The 23,269-nt window shown below is 49.7% G+C and overlaps 1 protein-coding gene across 1 annotated transcript in view; it reads left to right on the forward strand.

Moving 5' to 3' along the window:
- The window catches only part of ADCY2 (adenylate cyclase 2), a 388,284-nt gene that overhangs the window by 342,237 nt on the left and 22,778 nt on the right, over positions 1-23,269 (forward strand). Inside the window, exons 19-20 of the mRNA XM_026506673.3 lie at positions 9,362-9,446; positions 14,028-14,186. Of these exons, the coding sequence (XP_026362458.2) occupies positions 9,362-9,446; positions 14,028-14,186 (244 nt within the window). The remainder of the gene's footprint in view (positions 1-9,361; positions 9,447-14,027; positions 14,187-23,269) is intronic.

The following is a 23,269-nucleotide window of genomic DNA, read 5'->3' on the forward strand; positions in this document are numbered from 1 at the left end:
CTCGTAAGGCAGTGCCAGGCCATCTCCTGAATACACAGTTGGACGGTACTGTTGTCCTGTGTGTGAGTTCGCCATGACTCATGTTTCAGGGGCCTTTTCAGAACCACCCATGACATTGATCATGGAGCAGCCAACAGGACAGTACAAGCCAACAGGGCAGTTTTTGCCAACAGGGTCAGCAAAAAAAACAGGAGAACCATGCACCAGAAAAACTCCAGATCAATGAATAATTCAGAAAATGGCATCAAAGATACTCTCACAGGTTGACGAATGGGGAAAGCCTACTCTAAAGGAGACAAAAAGACTACTTTGAGAGGATATGCCATGAATCATTCATTAAGTGGAGGCCAGCGATGCCCAAAACCTATCATTACCCGCGTTCATGAGATTCTGGTAAGTCCTCATGGTGAACGAAGCTCAGAGGTTTCTGGTATTTGGAAGGTCCAGAACGAAATATCTCCTTCTTTGGCATTTGCGACATCCTCCCTCTTTCTGTGACTACAGGATGCTTTACTGACCCAATTAATAGCGATTCTGGTTTCTACTATGACACTGTCTCCCAAAGCCCTCAGCCAACGCAGCTGGGGACCGCAGGTGCTCTCCCCAGTGATGGTGACGGTGATGAGCGCTGATGTTGCTGGAAGATGTTTTTGTTTCAAAGACACTGTCCCTCCCATGTCAAAGGCTTGCCACAGAGTCTGCAAGACACTGTCAGATTTTTCCTATGAGTTTTTACCTTACAGAACTAAAAAGTCTCAAGGGATGAGTGTTACCATTTCATATGGACACAGAATGATGCTGATTCAGCTGAATGCCGGAAATGTGCCTTTAATTCTGAAGAGGTGGGGGGCGGAAGAGCTTGAACAGAGGAGATAACAAGGGGCCCCATGGGCTAACTAGCTCTGTTTGGGCACTTCAGCGAATAAGACAAGTCCTCTGCAGACAGCATGTAACTAAGGCGTCTAAGTAAGCGGCGACACCCAGCGCCCAGCCTCATTCAGGAGCTCCGGATGGTTGCTGGAGGAGATGTCTGTGTAATTCTAACTTCCTCAAAGCTCCATATCAACGATGGTGATGGAGATACGCAAGCATATATCACTGAGAGCTATGAATTACGCACCTTCAGTGTGGCATTGTTCTGCTTTCTCGGTTTCTCCTGGGTCTCATTCAAGACACAGAATTCGAGATTTTGCGACACATTTTGACAGTGTCCCAACTTGGGGTCAGCCAATGATGAGCTCCCTGAGAGTCTTGGGGAAGAACTGCAGGCTTAATCATGAACAGCAGAGAGGCAGGAGAGCATCGCACGTCCACCGCGGGGGTGGAGGGTCTGGGGGTATTCTAAAGCACCCGAAATTCCTCTAAAATCTCCTCTTTTAAATTAAAACTGTATTCCAGATTGGCATTCTAACCCATCCTACATCCAAGTTAATGTTGAAAAGTTTTGAAATTGCATTCAAACTTAGTATCTCAGTTTCTCTTGCCCTTCCTGATTCCCACTCCCCATGCCATCTCCAGAAAGTAAGGAACACACGTTTCTGGGGGGCTGACACCCACCAGCAGCCGACTGGGAGGTCGGAAAAGCAGCTGGGTCGTCCAAGCTGCAATTTAACAAAAAAGCAAGTCATCCTAGGGCTACTCAAAATTCCACCAAGCTTTCTTTTTTTCTATAAAAAGCAACCATTAGTGAGCTACTCGGTGATTTAAACTCCAAACTGCTGTGATCTGGATCCACCTGCAGAAGGCTACTGGATTTCTGGGCTGTCTGGTTCGGTTTGGTTTTAGAATGAGAGGAGAAAGGAGACTGCACATAGACTGTGCAGAACACATACTTCTCATCACTTCCTCCATCTCCGATGCTAGAGCCACGCACAGCCCTCTGTCTTACTGCACTTCAAGTCACCTCCGCGGAACGAAACCACGTCCACGTTCGTCGGTGCATTACATCCATAGCAGAGGCCAGCACTGCCTCCCAGCCCCAGCTTTGCCATCTCTCTCGACCCACAGCTGCCTGCAGGGCTCACTTCTCAGCATGAGCTTGTCCCTCCATGTGGTCGTCTGTTCCAGCCCAGAATGCCTTGCCTGGCATTAATGAATGGCACTCTGAGAAGGCACAAGGCTCAGGGCCGTCTGTCCTTGGGTGACATCAGGCCACCCTCTCCGGAAGACTGCATAGGATTCTGGTGAATCTGTGTCCAGCCAGGAGAGGAAAGAGTGTCTAGAAAGGAAGCGCCTTAGGTTTCAGACCAACACGATTATTTGTCCACTCATTCATCTGTTTTTATAACACACTTTTATTGAACAGCTCTGTGTGCCAGGCCTGAGGGCTGGAGCCTGAGCGCACAGAGATGAAGAAAGTATGGTCACTGCTGTCAAGATCATGGGGGCCTCTGGGGGGCTCTGTTAGTTGTCTGGCTCTTGATTTCGGCTCAGATCATGATCTTGGGGTCAAGAGATGGAGCCCCACTTTGGGCTCTGCACTGGGCAAGGAGTCTGCTTAAGATTCTCTCTCTCCCTCTCCCTCTGCCCCTCCCTCTGCACTCTCTCTCTCTCAAATAAATACATCTTTTAAAAAAAGAAGAAGAACATCACAGAAAGTCTCTGTAAGATAGTCAGATTTCAGCAGAAGGCCCGCAGGAGACTTGTCGGGATGTTGTGGTTAAGCTCATACTGAACACCTGGGAAAGGATGAGCTTGTGGGCAGGGCGTGAGTTAGAGGGCCCAGAGCTGACCAGTGTGGGGAAGACCTTGGAGAACTGTGGGGATTCAGAAGGGCAGGAAGGAAGTGACTTCAGCATCATGGCAGAATAAGATGTCTTTCTCGTCTTTGCTGCAACACCCCCCCACATACCAGCTTCAACCACAGTTACAGTGATTTGACATCTGTCCAGGGACAAAAGTGCCATTACAGGGGCTGCGGGATCCAGCAGCATATGCCATGGGCTCTGGGAGGCGTCTCATGCACTCAAGGGTCAGGTAATAGGCATACAGGCCCCAGGCTATGGGCCCTGCAGCAGCCGTGAACCAGTTCTAGCCCCTCTCGACCGTGGTCCAGAAGCCCCTAGAAAACACTTGGCCACTCACCTACAGAGAGCGCCTTGGTGCAAGTCCAGGTTTCCAGAGCAGAAGTTCCAGTGCTCTGTCCAAACACAGTGAAGTGAGTAAGAGGAGTAGCTTGACTCTACCCATCCCCCTTACCCCCAGGAGGGCACAGCTGAGGCCCAAGGGAGATCCCCCATGCGAGCAAGCAGCCATGCAGGATGCTGCCAGAGAGACCCCCCTGGCCCCATCCATAGTGCTGAGTCCTGAGCTGCGTGAGGGGGCAGGGAGCGGCTGGGCAGGGACAGATAGGGACTCTCGAAGAGCCTTCCCGGGACACGGATCCTACTCACTGCATCGTGGCCTCCATCGAGAAGCCGCCCAGGAGACACTGGGAACACCTCGCCCACGGATCCCCACACCGCCTGCATCCCGACCCTGTGGCCGGCTCCCTGCCCACGCTGCCGGTGGCGGAGGAGACAGCGAGCTTTGACAGATGGCTGGTGAGCACACACAGAAAGCCGGCTCCAATCTGAGGGCCAGGGAGAGACAGACCACAGACTTTTGCAGGTTTTGTTTGGGAAAACAAAAGGAGGCTGTCCGTACTCTGCCTGGTGCCCTGCCAGATGGAGAGGAGGCGTGAAAGCTTAAGAACTCCGCCACAAGAGGGAGCAAGAGGCGCAGAGCAGGTGTGACCAGAGCCGACCTCGGGAAGCCTCAAGGTATTTTCGTCCCAGACTCAGTTAATAAAGATTCGAGGGGGTAACTGCTCTATCAAATTGAAGAAAGCAATGAAAAACTTCAAGGAACACAAAAACTCAAGGAAGAAAGGAACAGGGAAACTAAAGAACAGCCAGAAAACCATTAATAACAGAGCGTTAGTCTTTGCCAATCAGTGTGACTCTCAATGGAAATGGACTGAATTCTCTACCCAAAAGTAAGACTGGCTGGATGGATAAAAACACACAAGAAACAACAGGTGTTGGCGAGGATGTGGAGAAAGGGGAACTCTGTGCACTGTTGGTGGGAATGCAAACTGGTGCGGCCACTCCGGAACACAGCATGGAGGTGTCTCAGAAAGTTAAAAAAAGAATTCCCAATGGATGAAAGACCTAAATGCGAGACAGGAAACCATCAGAATTCTAGAGAAGAACACAGGCAGCAACCTCTTTGACCTCGGCCACAGCAACTTCTTTCTAGACATATCTCCAGAGGCAAGGGAAACAAAAGCAAAAATGAACCATTGGGACCTCATCAAGATAAAAATTTCCGCACAGCAAAGCAAACAACCAACAAAACTAAAAGACCACCAACAGATTTGGAGAAAATATTTGCAAATGACATATCTGATAAAGGTTAGTATCCAAAAGCTAAAAGGAACTTATCAAACCCAACACCCAAAAAACAAATAATCTAGTTAAGAAATGGGCAGAATATGTGAATAGACATTTTTCCAAAGAAGACATCCAGATGGCAAACAGACACGTGAAAAAATGCTCAACATCACTCAACATCAGGGAAATACAAATTGAAACCATGATGAAATACCACCTCACACCTGTCAGAATGGCTAAAATTAACAATTCAGGAAACAGGTGTTGGCGAGGATACAAGAAAGGGGAGCCCTCTTGCACTATCGGTGGGAGTGCAAGTCGGTGCAGCCGCTCTGGAGAATAGTAGGGAGGTTCCTCAAAAAGTTAGATATAGAACTACCCTACAACCCAGCAATTGCACTACAAAAATACAGATTCGAAGGGGTACAGGCACCCTAATATTTATAGTAGCATTATCAACTATAGCCAAATTATGGAAAGAGCCCAAAGGTCCATCGACTGGTGAATGGATAAAGTCAGTCAGAAAGACAAATACCATATGATTTCACTCATATGTGCAATTTAAGAAACAAAACAGATCATAGGGGAAGGGAAGGAAAAATAAAATAAGATAAAATCAGAGAGGGAGACAAACCATAAGAGACTCTTAACTGTAGAGAACAAACTGAGGGTTGCTAAAGGGAGGTGGGTGGGGGATGGGGTGGGTGGGGGATGGGTATTCAGGAGGGCACTTGTGATGAGCGCTGGGTGTTGTATGTCAGTGATAAATTACTAAATTCTACTCCTGAAACCAATATTACACTGCATGTTAACTAACAATAATCTAAATAAAAACTTGAAACAAAAAAAAATAGAATTACTATATAATCCTGAGCTTCTTTAGGTACTTTTCTTCTTAAAATAACAGAGGCCTATTTCACCTAGGAAAACATAAAGATTTTAAATGTAAGGTCATGTTCATGTCCCCATGCCTGGACTGCTTTCTCTCCTGAGAATTAAAAATGTCATGTTTTCCCTCAACCGAATCATTCGCCCAAGGTTAGAGACTGGTCCACCAGGCAATTCCTCCATATTGCTCATCCAATTTTTCAGGTTTCTTTGATCTTTTATACTCTCAAAACCTGAGGGCCAGAATGATTGCTCCATTAACAGCCTCAGGGTGAGGGCCCACTGTAAATTAGTATGTGGCTACAGGCTCGTTTGGGCATCTAAGTCTCCAGAGCCCAATTTTTAGGTATGAAAGAAAGCATATTCAGCCACATTTTGGCTAGAACTGTCACTGAGTTAGAAACTTTCTCAGCTATATTAGTGCTGTGTGCCCTACTTCATCACTCGGGAATAGCACAACCAAACAAGGGAAAAGTCCAGAATGGATTTCAACCTTAAAACTTGAGAGAGAGAAGGAGGCCTCACACCCAACTAGCTAACATTTTTAGGTAAATGACCAACATGATTGTGATAGGTTGAATTGTCTCTCTCAAAAGAAGACATGCTGAACTCCTAACCCCCAGTACCTCACAACGTGACCTTACTTGGAATAGGGTTGTTGCAGATGGATTTGGTTGAGATGAAGTCCTACCAGAGTAGGGTGGGCCCTAACCCAACATGGCTGGTGTCCTCATAGGAAGACGGCCATGATGAAAGAACGCCATTTGATGGTGGAGGTGGACATTGAAATTATGTCATGGCGAGTCAAGGAGCACCAAGGATTGGTAGCTAACTACCAGAAGCCATAATGAAGCAAGGAAGGGTGTCCCCACAGGTGTCAGAGGGAGCGCTGTCCTGCCAGCACCTGATGTCCGGCATCTGGCTTCCAGAACTGTGAAATGATAAACTTCCATTGTTTTGAGCCATCCAGTTTGTAGTAGCTTGTTTTAGAAGCTCTAGGAACCTAATATGATCAGCAACACAATTGACTAGTCCAGATCTGGGATTTTATTCCATCTATTCTGGATGCCCCCTCTGCACTACACACTCCCTTCCTCCTGGCCTCTCCCACACGCACACAAGGAGCAAAGTAACCCAGGAGTGCATCTGTGGATGGACAGATTTCTCGTTAAACTGCAGGAGCCATCTGGCACTCGCCCATGCATGGCCCACACAAGAGAGAAGGGGGCTCCTACAAGAATCAGCCATTCTTTTTGGCTGGACGAATAAAAGAAGTTTTTGAAAAACCTAAATGCAATCCATGAAATCGCAGTGCAGTCCTTCTTAGTTGACAGAGAGGGTCTGGAGGGGAAAAGGCATCCGTGTGTTGGCCCACAAGTCTGGTCCAAAGGCTGGACGTGCCTCGTTATTTCCAAGGTGCATGTAGGTCCCACCCAGACAAGACAGGACTTGTCTTGTCTTCCCTTGTCTTTCTCCCTCCAGGTCCCCAGCCCCTCCCACCACTCATCCTCACGAAGGCTCCAGATCTAGGCAAGGGGTGGAGCAGAGCATTTCTGCCCCCTAAACCAGTGTTCGAACACATTACTGTGAGGAGCCCCAGAAAAGGATTGCTTGCCTGTATCTTCTTTGTGATTGACTGAAAACCCAGCCAGGCCCCGAATTGCATAAAGAGGGTCCTGCGTCCCCCTCTCCATCAGTGATGGGGACCTGGGCTGGCTCTGCATGTTTGGGATGTCTGGTCCCTTACCTGGGAATGCAAGGAGGACCTGAGTTCTGATTGGTTGTACTGATGAAGCTGCTACAAGATCCTAACCTGGGAGTTAACATTTTCCTCTTAGTTTGGGACTGATAGGGGTACGGGTGGAAGGGGGAATGTCATAGCTGCTTTCTCAGACCCCTGGAATTACAAAGGAACAGAAGGTTCACGAAGCAACATGAAAATGTCAAACTCGGCCCGCACATCTGAGAACGTTGGCCGTGTCATACCACTTTCACTGACTGGGCAATATGGCGTCAGTATAGTCAATACAGGGGAAAAAATGAGTTTAAGATTCATTGCAGCCAGCATTGTTTATAAACAGGGCTCCCCACAGTCCCCTCAGCTGTGCTATTAGACACAGCTGTCACAGGCTCAAAAAGAAATAACTTCATTTTTTAGAATCAGTTCTGGGCAAGCAGGAAAGTGGCAGCTCTCAGCTTACTTCGTGCTCAGGAGCCAGTGACCTCCTTGTGGCTGGGGAGCTCACGTGCTTGCAGCCCAGCCGGTTTAGTAGAGAAGAAAGAGCCCCTAATGTAGGCTCAGCTTTTCTGGAGAGTTCTCTGAGACCCCAAGCCCTTCAAGCACCGAGACTGGCCATTCTGCCTCCATGTTCCCTATGCCCTTGGATCTTTCACTCTGTTAATGATAATTCACCAATCTCCATTTTCTTATCTCTTTCTCTACCTCTCCAGCTCTGTCCCCTCCTCTGTCACTCTGTAGCTAGTACTGAAACTCACAAGTGCCATTTATGAAGTGCCTCCCATGTCTCAAGCCCTGTGCTGGGTTTATCACTACCTGACCTAGTGACCAGAACAGCCTGTAAAATGGACACTGTGACCCCCCCCCGCCTTTGGCCGATGACAAGAGTGGTGTTTGGAGGGGTTAACCTGGGTGGCACAGGTCGATCGAGCAGAGGAGCCTCAGTTCCTCCATGGATTTTCCTACACCAAAGCCCCCCTGAGCTCTCTCACTACCACATGGACTCCTCTTACGTCATCAGCCCTTGAACCCTCGGTAGAGAAACAGGAAAACCTCAAAGCAAGTGCAACTCACAAACAGGAAGTAATTACCTGGTATTTATTTGATTTAATTACACATGACCTATGCTGCTTATGTGACATATGTCCATACATTATCATAATTTCTTTTTCAAGTCTTATTAACTGTTACGTGTGGGAGATCATCATTTGTCAGCTACGTGGGACTCCCCAGGAATGGTAGGCAATGTCTCCTTCCATGCTGTGTTAGTCAAGGTACTCCAAAGAAACAGACCGGTTAGGATATAAATATCCTATATAAATATATATATCAATCAAGAGGTTTATCATAAGGAATTGGCTCACAGGATTATGGCGGCTGGCGAATCCAGAATCGGAATCGTGAATGTCCCAGTTGGAGATGGACCGAAGGCCAGAAGCTGCTGTAGAGCCGGGAGGAGCCAGTGTTTGACGTCAGAGGCAGTCAGGCAGGAGAGAATTCTCTCTTACTTGGGGGGAGGTCAGCCTTTTCTTCTAAAGCCTTCAACTGATGGCATGAGGCTGACCTACATTACGGAGAGCAATCTGTGCTTTACTCAGTTTACTGATCAAGTGTTAATCTCATCCAGAAAACACTCAGAGACACCCAGAGTAACATGTGAAGGAATGTCTGGGCACCCCGTGCCCACCATGCAGGCCGACTCCAGGTATGGGGGTGACCCTTGCCTACAACGTTGTGGTGAGGACACGGGCAGGGATCAATGACTGAGGTCTACCTGGACCCAAGGGGAAATGGGACAGTGGACCAAGAGTTTCCATCTGTGTCTCACCTTTGAGTTACAAAGTCATATGAAAGAAGGCCTGAGAACAACGGCCTGACCAAAAAGTTATGAGAAGCTATATAACTCGTGGGTGAGCGTAGCTGGTAGAAATTAAGTTCCCTACTTCATTGTTTTTACCTCACATGATTGCTAATTTCTAGAATACTGTCTCTTTCTGAGAGGGATCACTTTAAAAGTTGAAGAAATCATATGTCAAATTACCCATATTGATCTTAGAAGGATAAAGAAAATACTATCCATATGCCTCTGTTCTTTCCTTTTACGTTTGTTAGAGCTTAGAGATAAAGTAAGAAGTCTGTGTTAATTTGGAAGAATCTTCTGTTACTGAGCTCTCAGAATGGGATTATTTTGTTTTGTTTTGATGCAATCTGGGCCTGAAGACGTATCTGAAAGGTGTGTGTTTGATGTAGAAAGACATGCACTGGAGGCTCTCAAGTTGATTGATATACGAATTCTAAGTCCTGTATGTATGTTGTTCTGTATTGTTTTTGTCTGTCTGTCTGTCTGTCTGTTCTCTAATAGACCAGGCATTTGGAAAGACCTGAAGACCATGGGCTCAGTGTCTCTCTTTATATTCTTCGTCACACTGCTTGTTCTGGGTAGACAGGTAAGACATTGCTTTTTCTCGTAACTTCCTCTCAAGTGCTGTGTTAATAATACTTTGCTTGTACGTTGACTCTACTTGAATTCGAAAAAAAGAGTCCGTCCGGTGATGATAACGGTAGTACTTTGCTGGTGCTCCTTGTAGCTACTTTCATGCAAACACATCAGAATAATTTTATCACTTACGAGAAACGTGGGTGTGCATGCGTAGACACAGACAAAAGGGAAAAAGGTCCCTCATTTCTTCCACAAGAGGCAAACTTTGTGAACCGTAGAGATGTGAATCTGTTTCCTGCTAAATTTCAAAGTAACGTTGTAGGTTTTATAAGCCAACAAGAGTGTTCCCTCAGTAGCTGATGCTCTTTAGAAAAATACCCCCTTCACTGGGGTTTTGCCTGCATTTCAGAATGAATGGCTTGTTTCTTTTTCTTAGAAGTGGGTATGAGTACCTTTGCCATCACTTGCAATCACTCCTAGAAACAGAGTCCTCTGTTCAAAAATCGTCTTTTGTGATGTGAAGGGAACCGTCCCTCCCTGGGCTCCCGCCCTACTTCTGGTCTCCAAGGAGAGGCCGTGGGTGCAGGATCTTCAAGGACAGTCTTCTTCCTCTAGCTGCACACAAGGACGATTGCCCAAAGAACAAAGACTCATTCCACACCACGCACTCTGCCTTCACCAAAGTTTCCTTGGAATTCTCCGATGAATGCTGTGACGCAGAGAAGCGATTTACATGGAAATGACCAACTAAGATGCAAAGCCAATTAAATTATGTACAGGTCCCTAAACAGTTAAACAGTAGGAAGTTAATAATTGCACAGTGAGAGCAAAGGCCAGATCTGTGGCTGCCAGTCCAGTGGCCTGCAAACCCTGTCCTCTCCCCTCATGCCTTCCTGGGAGCTCCAGTCTCCCTGGAGCTGAACTACTGTCCTGCTGCAGAATTCTAGGACACCCCTGTCTCCTCCCCGTCCCACGCTGCCTTCATCCCAGGCATGTGCGTGGTTCTGCGTTCTTCGGCTTGTAGTTTTCACCCTCAGCATGTTTCAGTAAACCCATTAAACCATGCCCTGTTCTTTTCCCCTGGTTTCATTTGTTTCTCCCAAGACCTGGCTTTCTCCACTATTGACCTGCGTTCTGCTCTCACTCACAGAGAAAAGGCATGTCCACTCTCAGGAAACCTGATTAGAAGTGAAAGATGGGAAATAAATGGGCTTCTGTGCAGAATATCACCTACGTGATCGTTCCTCCAGAGACATGGCGGACCCCTCTGTGGGGTCACCTGTTTCTCCATTTCGTCCCAGGGATGTTTGGTCCTGCACTTCCTCCTGCTGGAGTGATCACTCAAGGTTGCTTCACAGCAATACATTTTAAGGACCTAGAAATCAAACTGAATTCTCCCCACTCTTTTATTGGTCGCTGAGGTGATAAGCACACAGTACCCCTACGTACGTGTACGTGTTGCTGCCTCCAGTGGTGCCCCGATCCGTTACTCTCTGACGTGAGACAGACAATCCAAAGGGTTCAAGGTTATGGTTGGGCGTAATTTAACACAACAGCTCTGACCTTCGTCTTACCAGGAGTCATCTCTTGTTCTGTCACTAATGTTAACAATAGGTCGTATACACACCTAGTGGCCTGAAAAGTCACTGCTCCCTACAGGGGTGATGCTGATAACGATCATTCCCTAATAGCTGGCACCTGAGATGTGCCAGGGTGAGCCAGGACGAAGGTTCCAAGTCTTCTAGGCTCATAAGAATGTCCAAGTTTTTGTGATGTAGTGCTTCTGCATACAAGGTGTCACAGAAGTCCAATATTTAAAATAAGATTTTTAAGTTTCATAAATAGGCACAGACTGAGGGTCACTGATTACCCAGGTCATTTTTTTAAACAACGGTATGGACATTTTGCAACTAAGTTTTGTTGTCATGTGTCCTCATGACTCCCCTGTTCCATGACCATCTTTTTTGAAACGATGGTGATATTTTTGATTCCTGAGCAAATTAGCGTGCTAAATATTGGGTATCTGAAACACCTTAATAAAACCATAACACACCTCCTGGAAAAGAGCTGGGGTTCTACTCTCTGTATTGAAATATAGTCAGTGATAGAAATGCCAGCCTGAGCTCAAGAGACTCTTTGGAGAAAGGAAGATTCCCTGTATTTCTCCCGAGTTTAAATGACCACACAGTGCCATTGAGGGTCTGCGTTCTAGGTGGGCTCCTTCGAGATACGGATCCGGGCAGGTGGCAGTCTGGTGGCCTCACTTAGGCTTGATTCCCATGTGCGAGGCTTCAGAACCAAGAATTCGTGGAATCACATGCTGCCTGCCCCCCGCCCGGGACCACCTCTTCTGTCCACACAGAAAGATGTAAAGCCCTCTAGTTCCTCAGCTTGCTTTCGGAGCTAGACAAGCAACAGCTGCCCTTGAGGCTGTGTCCGGTGTGAAAGACAGCAGTGAGGCGCCCACAGACGGCCTGGGGCCTTTCCAGGCTCTTCCTCTGCTCTCTTGTCATTGCCAGCTCAAATGAAGGGCGAATTCCACGTCTGGTGGGATCTGGGCCCTGAAAACTGTCAAGTAGCCGCAGGCAGACTCTGGGAGATAGATGAGGATGTGGGGATAAAGGTTCACAAAGCAGGACTGCTGTTTTAGTTGAAGGGACTTACAGAGTTCTTGGAGGCAGTGGCTTCCCATGACCCTCTGCTGCATGCCCCATATGGCCTGCCCCTGGGCGTCTGTGTCAGATCCCCCTCTCCCTTCTCCTATAAGGACACACTCATTGGACAGGCAGCCGACCTTCAATCCCGCATGATCTCATCCTGAGATCCTTAAGTTAATTACACCTGCAGAGTCTATGTCCAGAGAAGGTCAGTCACAGATACTGCAGATGAGGAATTGGACTGTCTTTCTGGGGGACAGCATTGAATCCATTCAACTGGTTTGTCATAGAAACATCTGTCTTCCGTTGGGGGCTTCTCCCTGAGTTTCTGATGAGCTTGTCCTTCAAGGAGAGGGTCCTCTGGCAGAGCACCCTGGGAAGGTGGGAGGTAAAGACTTGCCAAAATGTCACTTTCAGTCCACTGGAGCTGGTCCCACAGTGCCTCTATTCCTTTCATACGAGACTTACCGAGTGCTCTCAGTCACTGGGGAGGCCTGAGCCACTCCTTAGTACGGCTCGTGGAAACCCCACACAGTCCCCTGCCCTGCCTGCTGCTGGGCCCCTCCCCGGGTCACTTTCTCTCATCTCAAGTGTGCATCTGTGTCTTCTCTATGCCACCATCACAAATTGCCAAGTCGTCTCAGTTTAGAACCAGCCACACCACTGGTTCATCCCCAAAAACCCAAACAAATAATCTATTCTCCAAGAGAGAGGCTTTTTCCAGTAAGTGCAGGGCCTGATTTCTCTAAGTGCAGAATGTGGAAGGTTTGGCATTAATGTAAAATTTAATATAAACAAACATTAAAAATATCTCTTTTGCAATCTTAAAAAAAAAAATGTCTCTATACAAAAAAAAAATTCCACACCAGAGGAGGAGGAATAATTTTTGAGCATATCCTACATGGTTCGAATCAAACCTAAATAATGGATGATCATTGTTCCTTCGCTTTCAAAATGTGAATTTTTTTAATTGCCATCTGTGCATGAGAGGCTGTGTGTATGTGTGTTTGTACTGCACTAATATAATTAATCAAACCAATAAAACAAACCCCCAGCACTGATTTCTTCTTTGCAATTTTTTTTTTTTTTTGGTCAGGAAGTTACGGTTTGGGCTGGAATGCACCCTGTTAGGCCCTTGAGTTATAGGAAGAGTCTTTCAGGGCTGTTTTCACCATATTAAATTATTTACATCATAGCAGACCTAACACGATGCCAAAATCAAAGAGACCCTTTGCCAGGAAGCAGGCCCCTCTCTCTCTCTACATTAATAATAACAGTTTAAAAAAAAAAAACATTGAATTCCACTACATTATAAAGCACAAACACGCACGTTTTTTACTAGCTGGCACCATCGTAATTACATGATACCCAAACGAACTTTCGTGTAAATACAATATCATTTTCTCAGTGCCATGCAATCCTGAGTGAAGAAATAGGAAATTTTCAGTGAATACTGAATCACAGGATTTTGTGGCAGGGGAAACCTGATTTTCACATAGTAAAGGGGAACAGCCACAAATGAGCAGCCTTATTTTTTAAACGCAAATTACCCAACCGTGCACTCTCTCAGCTCACGTATTTCCCATTTTTCATGTATTCGTTGTTTATAGTCTATTATGCCTCTTCTCAAAATGTAATTCGAGCCATCTTTTATTAACATAACTTTGCAAGAAACTTCCATGTCACTGACCACTGGCTCCCCTGTTTCTGAGGCTGGTTCTTTCCCGAACTTGCTTTTTTGCTAATGCAGGCGAGGGGTTGACTGGGAGATGTTTCGGGGCAGCAGCGGGCTTCGTAGGGAGGGTGACCGTTCTGTGGGGGGGTTCGTTTTTCAGTTTTGTTTCATTCTTTTTGTTTTCTCTTTAAAACCTCCGCTCTCTGGCAGGACGAGATGCCTATTGTTTCTTTACCTCTGTGTCCTCTTGTAACAGAATGAATATTACTGTAGGTTAGACTTCTTATGGAAGAACAAGTTCAAAAAAGAGCGGGAGGAGATAGAAACCATGGAAAACCTGAACCGCGTGCTGCTGGAGAACGTGCTGCCCGCGCACGTGGCGGAGCATTTCCTGGCCCGGAGCCTGAAGAACGAGGTGGGCACCACGGGGCGCTGGGCTGGGGCAGGGCGAGCCGGTCCTGGCCGTGACCTGGAGGCCGGTGGCCCTTCAGACACCTGAGTGCTCCGGATGTCTGCTGTTGGCCTGAACTGGTCCATTTTGAGGAGATATTGTTTGGTTTATAGAGACGTCAGCTGAGACGAGTGAGTTAGAATCCCCTCTGAATGTGGGTTCATTGTTCCTGGCTTTTATTCCCCATCACGTGAAGTTTTCAAGGTGCGACGGGAGTCCCTGGGATTGCAAACAAGTCACAAAAGTGGCCTGTCCATGGTGTGAGGGCCGCCTCCCTTACCAGCATGCAGCAGAGACCAAATCGAGAGGCACGGTTCCAGCAGCTACCCTTTGGCTCACAGCTTCCCCGAGAGCCTTTAAAGGGCCTTAGAATTTCAAAGATAGGACGGAGACAGAATTAAGACATTATCCACACAAGAGCAGGTCAAAAACTTGAATCTGCTCCCTTGAATGGATAGAGATGGTGGTTTCTCGGAGCCTCTGAGGGAATGGATACTTAGCTAGAATTGGAAAGACGAGGGTGTCATTTTCACATCGAAATGGCTCGTGAAGTCAGATGTCACGAGATTTCTTTCATGTTCCTGACGTACGAGAGTCAGCAGACGTATTGACAGCGGGACACTCGTGTTTGAGCACCCATGGTGTGCAAAGGCCTGTGTTTGGCGCCATGGAGGTTTCAGAGATGAGGTGCAATCCGTGTTTGGGGGAGGTTTTCAGTTGGGATCGGGAGCAGATGAGGGATCTGGAAACTTGCAGATGCATGAACTCGCTGGTCGCTAAGCCCACCCTCCATGACTCTAGAGTGCAAAGCAACCTCAGGTTGAGAAGGCTCGGAGCAGTGTTTTCCTGCAGTGTATTTAAAGTTGACGTTAGGTAGAAAGCGCCGGCGGTGAGTGCTGGACGTTATCACCGTCTTCATCCTGGAAGTGTGCTGGGCGTGGCAAACCGGTCAGGTCCCACAGCAGGGCTCACTGACTGTGGACCACTCACTTTGCTGTTTCTTCTGCTGCTCTCGGCAGCCTGTCTGCCTGCCGGTCACAGATAATGAAATCGCCGCGTGTATTAAGAAGGAGCCATCTGCTTTCAGTAGGGACACAGAGCATCTTTATGTCTGTATGCCTGGCCGTCAGTTCAGCTCATAAATTCAGCGTGTGCCTAGTGTTGTTCCTGCGCCGTGGCCAGGCTGGTGCTGGGCCTGGACACAGATGAACGAGACAGAGGTGGCCCCTTAGCCTGGAGGGGACAGCGTCGTCTTGTCTGCAAGCACACTAGCAGGATTAATGTGGGAGTCCTCACATTAATGTGAGGAAGTGGCTTCCGAAACTGAAAAGAAAGTTCTAGAAACTGGCTGGGGGGATGGAGGCTGGGGAGGGAAAGAGTGAGAATGTTCTGGCTGCAAGAGGTTACTTCTGGCCGGAGGAGTGCCTAATTTGAGCTTGAAAAGGTCCCTGGGATCAGCTCTACCCCCTTGCAGACCCCTCCTGATGTCTCCTGACCTCTCCCTGGGCCGGACCTGGGGAATCAGCGGATCTTCTCTGTTCTTCCCTGTCGGTCTGACTTCTTCTAAGCAAATGTCTGAACACAGCTGCCTCTTTGGAAATCATAAGGAACGGCAGGGTGGGTGAGGGGAAGAAACCTAGAGGTGGATCGCATGGGCTTGACCCTTACGACCACATGTGGACTTTGTCCTGTGAACTTGACCCGGCTACATCCTCAGGCCGAGGCCAGTCTCCCCACTCATAAAAGGAGAAGCACTGAGTTTGCAGTTGCATTGGGTGCGACACTACACATCACATCGCCCTGAGCGTCCCCGGGGTGGGCCTGAGGAGGGCATTTGACAGAGCAGGACACAGTCCCCCGTCCACACAGGGGGCATAGCTAGCGTGGGGGCAGCGCCAAAACACCGGTGCTGCTGGCAGCTGATGCTGACTCAGCCATTTCCTGAGTGGCCCTACTGCGTGCCAGGCCATCACCACAACTCTCAGGTGCTCTCCAGAGAGGGGCGACCTTTCTCTTCAAGTCTCACTAGTGTGGCCTTTTTAAGACTGGAACACACACAGGGTCTCCTGGAGCCTTCACCACCCGGGGGGGGGGGTCCCTGAGGAAGGGCTGTAGCCAGGGCGCGGTGGCCCAGTAGTCTCGAGTCATGACTCCGGCGCTGTCTCTCTGCACTGGCATTTCGGGAACTCTTCAGGGACCAAGTAGGACTCGTCGATGACATCAGCTCTGTGCTGTGTTTCCTTCTTTGTCAGATAAGGAAAGTGAGTTCCCTGGGGGACCTCATGCATGGCCACCTCATCCCTGTGTGCACTTGGAACCTGTCTGAGGCCCCAAAGTAATCCCCAGCTCGCGGGTGGCTCGAGAGGACAGCTCATCCCTGCCCGCAGGAGCCAGAGCCGGGACCCCGGCCGCCTGCAGCCCTGTAGGAAAAGAAACATGTGCTCCGTCCCGGAGCCTCTCTAGCTCACTGCCACCGACCACTCCAGGCCCCAGAGCCACAGACCCACGTCAGGGGTCTTTGGTTTTCGCTCAGGGTCCCGCGATCCCCGCACATCATTAGATGTGTTTTCTCTAGCTGCTGAGGTTGCTCAGGAGGGTAGAGCGACACACGCTGAATCTGAAATTGGGGGCATCGGACCCGTGAGATGGTCCCTGACTCGGTCGCTTCGTTCTGCACAGCCGTGGGCTGCACGGTGCTCTGTACGGAGGCAACGGCACACAGCTGTCCTTGGTTGTCACTTGCCATACTTTACTGCCAGGTTGTGTCGCTTGAGTTAAATATGGGGGGAGCCTCACGAGCTGCCACTGTAAGTCTGGAGGATTAAAAGCTTTCGGGGACCCCCGTCGGGCACCGTGCCGTCAGGGCGGCCCGCCGTGGCTGCTCAAAGGCGGCGCACGGTGCAGGCAGGCTTTGCTCTGTCTTGCCGAAGATCAAACAGTGGGTGTAGGAGATCCTGCTGGTTATGAGCTTCCTGGGGAAAACCCTGAATGCACAACAGAGCTCGCCGCACAGGGCTGAACAAGAAAGAAAATCACCAAACCCCCGTCTCACAGTCCTGAGCGCCCCCACCGTGAGTCTCCGTAAGGGACGATTATGGTTTTTGGGTTTTCCCCCCCAAAACTCCTAACAAGGTTACTGTAAGGAGACTCATTTGAGTGCATAAACCATAGTAAATTCCTGCCTTGTCCTTCTGACTTCCTGACAGGTTGGCTGCCCACCTTCTCCTGTCCCCATCAGACCCTTCCGTCCTTGCCTGACCGTTCCCGGACAGAAAAAACCATTCCCCACCCTAGCGATGGGTAATCCTGGCCTCAGAATCTCAAGCCAGCCAGGCTGCTGTTGCTCAGCCTTCTGCTGCTAGGCAGTGGTGTCATGTGTGCTGTTTGACGGCACGGATCCTGTCAAGGACCTCTGGCATCAGGGCCAAGTAGATGCCCCCGGCGTGAGCGCTCTCTCTCCTTAAACCTTCCCGAGGGGGAGGTCCAGCTGTTGTGGAATGTGCAGGCCCTGGAGAGGGATCTTTTTTGCTGGATTCCAGGCCAGGCATGGCAGCGTGCCACCAGCACTGGGGACTGTGAGAGAGCCCTGCACCCAAGAGCAAGGCTTCTCGAAGGGAAGGGATGCCTGCCCCGCCTGCTACACATGCCAGCTTCCCTGCACCTTCTGGGCCCTGCTTGGTGGCTGAGAGCACAGGTCCAGTGCCAGCCCTGGCACTTCTGAGCTGTGGGACCCAGGCCTCCATGCTCTCAGAGGCTAGGACTGATTTTGAAAGCAATAATTCATGCAAAGCTCTCAGAGCGGTGCCTGGCGTGCAGTCAACACTCAATTTCAGTTATCTTGTAAGCAAATATCCCAGATTCATGCAAAACTTCAGAATCACTGCCCACTGGAATTTATTAATAGCTTCAAGGAAGTCTTCTTCCCCGACCCTTTATGTGGCCCAAAGAGGATGGAGAGCAAACCCCAGTGTAATCCCTTTGCCCTCAAGTGTGGCAGCTCATCCTTCCCAGCTCCTCCTCTGGGGGGTGGGCTGAGACCCTGGGTTACTTTTAGAGCTGGTGTGGGGTTGGGGACAGGAGTATGCCTTTCCATTCCACTGTAAGCGTTACCAAGGCATGGTTTTCTGGAACAGTCCTTGGGAACATGACACGTGACCTCAGCCAGGACCGATGTTTGCAAAGAGCCTTCCAACTCTTTTTGATTCTCTAGCCCACCACATGGATGTTGAGAGGAAATGAATTTCCCTTCAGAGGTAAAGAATGATTTAATCACAATAACAATCCCCGAAAGCCTTGATTTCTATGAAAGCTTCCCTCTGCCTGTGCTCCCGGCGTGTGGGCCGAGCTCGGCTGGTGTCTGCAGGCGCCTCTTCCTTCCCTCGGGGCCTTTGTTTGGCTTAGCACTTCTGCAAGCTTCTCCGTCCCCCAGCTGCCCAGGGTCTTGGCCAGATCCGGGCACCAGGCCGTTCAGGCTCGGGGAGAGAGCTCTGTGCGCCCGGGCCCGAGCCCGTGAAACTGCTGTGTTGCAGCAGGAACGTTTCGAGAGGCCTCTTGAGCAGACCTCAAAGCCGGCTTTCATCCCTTGTTGACAAGACTACATTTTGTCACGAATGGCCCCTTTGCCGAGTCTCCAGGTGGTGAGGACGGCATGTGATACTGAGCCGGGCAGCCTCGTTGCGGGAGAGCTGAGGCTTGATCAGAACAGGACCCAGATGTCCTTATGGAGATTCACCAGGTGCGCAAACAGTACTGTCCTTCCCAGCTGCGAGCCCCCCGCCACCACCGCGTCCAGCCAGACCCCTCAACCGTGTTCCTCATAGAGTCAGGCTGGAATGCCGCCCGGCTTACGAGAGATGCTTTTGTGCTAGTTACTTGACTCCCCTGAATAAATTAGGGCATTAGGTGACAACTGGGGACACAGGTGTTACATGGTTAGCACCTAGGTCAACTGGGGGTGGGGGGGGGAGGTCCTCCTTGCTACAGAGTGAATCAGTAAGAGAGAGCACTGGGAGTTTGGAAACTGAGCGCTAGTGGCAGTTCTGAACACTTTCTAGGATACCAAGCAGACATGTCCACACCTGGGCCTAAGCAGCGCCAATCACGCTTTGTTCCTGTGTTCTCTTTACTTGCTCTCTCTCTCCAGCTAGACCTGAGCTCCTTAGAGCAGGGCTTGTGGGTCCTAACATGTGGCATGAAGCCTAGCATGCAGCGGGCCCCCAGGAGGGAGTGTGTGTGTGTGTGTGTGTGTGTGCACTTGCGTGTGTGCACACGTGCAGACGCACGCACCAGATGCTAAAGTGAATTTCAGCCTGTGACACGTAAGCGGGAGCTCCCCTGTTCCAGAGGAGACAATAAACCGTTTGTTCATTTACTAATGCCCTTCCTGTAAACTGGCTGCATGATTCTCGGCCCCTCCCTCACAGGAAGCATAGGAATGGGCAGGAGGTGGAGGCTGGAGGCTGGAGGCTGGAAGAGGGGTGCCGGCAGAACATAGTGAGAGGTCAGCCCCCCAAGGATCTTCCCTTCACCTCTAGCCTTGTGCGTGAGCCAGAACCCGCCATGTGTACCCTATGCTAGGGCCACTGAGTGGTGTCCTGGGGCAAACACGTACCTCTGGGGGACACAGGTGACAGGCAGGTCCCTGACAAGTGGAAAATGCAGAGGGCAGGGACTAATTGAAGTGTCTGGGCCGAGAGAGCTGGGGCTGCGGGTGGGAATGTAACTCTCAGGGCTTGTGAGGGCAAAGGATGCTGAACGTTGCTCAGGGACAGAGCAAGAGAAAGAGCCGGCACAGGGTTCTTTGAGATGCTGTTCTGCAGAGCCACTGGGAGGGGTGAACAGGCCCCGGCAGAGAAGCTGTGAGAATAGCTAGAGAGCCTGGGGCAGAGAGTGGTCACAAGCAGGAGGGAGTGTATCGTCCACAGCAAGGGAACCTCAGGTGGGGTGATCAGCGATGGAGGAAGCGACAGAGAGTCTTCAAATAACCCATGGCAATGTCCGCCGGGCGTGAGTGCCCCGGGAGCGTGGCAGAGTCAATGGAGCGCTTTCCTGCTCCATCAGACAATTCCTTCTCTCCCTGGCCTGCACCCCTGGGGGTCTGGAAAGCCTGTCTAAGCAATGGGGAGGGTCAGAGTAGAAGCATGAGTAGAGAGAGTGTAGAAGCCAGTCATACCCCTTGCCCCCCACCCCCGCAGACCTCCCCTTGCAGCAGGCCCACACTGCCGAAGAAGAGCCCCACGTTCAGCCAGGTTCCGAATTTTGACCACTCGTTGGGCTGGGCATTTTAATTATTGACAAGAGGACTTGAATCACCCAAGAGTGACAGAAAGGGTCACGGGGTTGTCCCAAGTCCTTGTCCAGGGTTGGGTTGGGTAGGAGAAGAATGGGTGTCACTCAGCAGACTGAAAGGGGCAGTGGGCACAGAGATGCTCTTGTTTTGTGATTATTTTTTAATTACTTGATCTTGTTTGACCGAGTGTTGACGTGTGAGCGAGTGTTGAAATGACACCCGAGCTCGTTTCTGACTCCAAAGCCCGGTGACACCTTCCAGCAGCAGCATGCCCAACGAGAGTCACCCATCCTCGACTTTGAATTCCAGAATCTCCTCAGACGCAGCCCACTTGCCCTAACCCCATGCCCAGATCCTCTGGAAATATGAGACCAGCTCAGGCCATCAACCAGGCAGCTTGTGGTCCTCTCCGGCCCCAAACCCAACCCAAACCTGAGGGAACATCTCATGCGTTTAGGGTATGAGTCAAAGCCCTGCACATTTCACTGGCTCCAGAGAATTTATGAAGTTTCTCATTTTGAAGTTTCCCTGTTTCACGAGAATAGTCCTTGAGCCTTGAATCAGGGACAGCGGGGCCAGAGGTCTATGCTCATCCTTGGTGTTTCCCCAAAGCTTCCAAGTGACTGATCTGTAGAAAGAGTAGGTGAGCGGTTTGCAGCCCAAGCCCCCAGCAGCACTCATCACCTGCAGTGTGCCCGACCAGGGCTCCAGAGATGAGCCCTGGCCCCAAGGCCAGCCGGGAGCCCTGGTGTGTCACCCAGCTGCCCTGACCTTCCATTCTCTCATTTAGCCTGTGATTCGTAATCCAGGCTGCACAGCAGAAGAACCCGTGGACCTTTTCCAAAACATGCACATGCTTGGAGCCAACCCCAGGTGATGTTTGGTCAGAGGAAGACCCATTGGTGACTGTCCCATGCATTCCTATTTGAGGACAGCGGAATGACATAACACACCAGACTCCTTCCAATAGATAAACCCTGTTTTATTAGACTCCAAACCAGTGCAGTTAAAAGGGACCCTCGTCCAAACTGCCAGTCGGTTCAGTCTTGTGTTTCATTGTCTCCCATCTCCGCATGCCCTTAAAGACCTCGGCGGAGAGGACGGAGGTAAAGTCACACGACCTGCATGTGGTTGGAGGCCCACGCTGCCCCTGAGTCTGAACAGCGTGGTCTGTGGTCATGGGGAGACGCAGGTTCACGTGTAAAGTGAACTATTTCTAAGAGTCAAGTGTGCCTCGGACTTGGTAACTGCGACCTTGGGCAAGTAATGTAGCCGCCCTCTGCCTCAGTCTCCCCTTCCATACATTGAGAATCATAGCAGCAGCCTCATAGGTCAGGGGCAAGGTAATGAAGCCTGTGGCGTGTTCAGGCAGCAGGCGCCGAGTCAGTGCTGATCACTCCCGGCCTTCCTCTTACCATCATCATCGCTCCCCAGAAGGTCACTCTGGCTGGTGTCAGCAGACAGCAGGGGACAGAAAACATTTCTTTGTCTTGTTGATGTACTTCTTTTCCTGAAGAGCAGGAAAGTCAGTGAAATGTATACTTCTTTTATAAAACTGGCATTTTTAACTGGGACAGGGGTTTTCTCTCCCCTGTACCCTGACCCCCCAGCTTTGTCAGCATTACTAGAACCTAAGCTTACAGTCACATGTGCCCCACGTTGCCTTCCCAGGATATGAATGTTCCAAAAACAACTTCTCAGAGAGACAAAGTACAGGTCCGCACAATGAGCCAGCTCAGCCATGTTGAGAGCCGAGTAGAAAAGAAAAACCTTGATTCCATTGTTCAGGTATTTCGTGAAGATTGTGAAGCAGGAGCGGAAGGCATGACAGGGTGGTTGGCCCTGAGAACAGGAAGCCGACATGAGTCTGGCTTTTCAAGAAGTGGTTGTGACCTTCATGGGTCGCCATTGTCCTGATGTGTTTGTTATGAGGCCTCAGTGGGGGGAGAATAGTTCTTCTGAGAAGCCACCAACCCTTGGAGTTACAGGGCTGTTGAAGTGCTCTCTGCCTGCTGAGGGATTCATCTGGGTACCCCAGAGAGCACAGCTCACTATAACGTCCATGCGGGGTGGATTCCCTCACCCTGACAGGCACACAGGAAGCCCGGCCAGCAGCATTCTTTCTCCACTTTGAGGTCGGCCATCTTGTTTAACAGAACACTCCTCACGGTCCTGGGTGGAGGGGGTGTTTCCCGCACTGCACCGCACCCACCATGGCACCTGGCCTTCCTGCCTGTGTCGTGTCACCTGCGGGCCCTGATGAGCCAGCGTCAGTGGGAGGACAGCTCCTCACACCCAGGACCAGCCCCTGTGCCCACATAACAACCCTTCCTTTCTCAAACCGCCACTGAACTTGAGGTTGTATGTTGAAAACATTATGGAAACACCTTAAAATTGTATTGACAAGACATTGTAATTTTATTCATGTCTATATGGATGAAGAACTGTGAGCCTCTTTCTATTTAAAAACAAAATGCTATCTTGAATGAACAGTGTTGGTGTTTGATTCTGTATGAATGAGTAACCTGGAGAGTTTCACTGGATCTTTCTGGTGTACTTGAGAAGTACCTTGATGGGTTTCATCGGCTCCTTTCTGGAGACACTAAAGAATAAAATGCATAAGGATCTCAAAGCAAAGGCTATAGCCATCACAAATCATTTTAGGCCATTATAGTAGTTTGGGAGATCATTTTGTTTGCCTTCAATTGCTTAAAGGATACTTCTTTCGTAAGTCAGAAGTCTACGATCTCTTGTCATG

Source organism: Ursus arctos, unplaced genomic scaffold (genome assembly GCF_023065955.2).
Source record: "Ursus arctos isolate Adak ecotype North America unplaced genomic scaffold, UrsArc2.0 scaffold_15, whole genome shotgun sequence".
In the NCBI taxonomy this organism is placed as follows: domain Eukaryota; kingdom Metazoa; phylum Chordata; class Mammalia; order Carnivora; family Ursidae; genus Ursus; species Ursus arctos.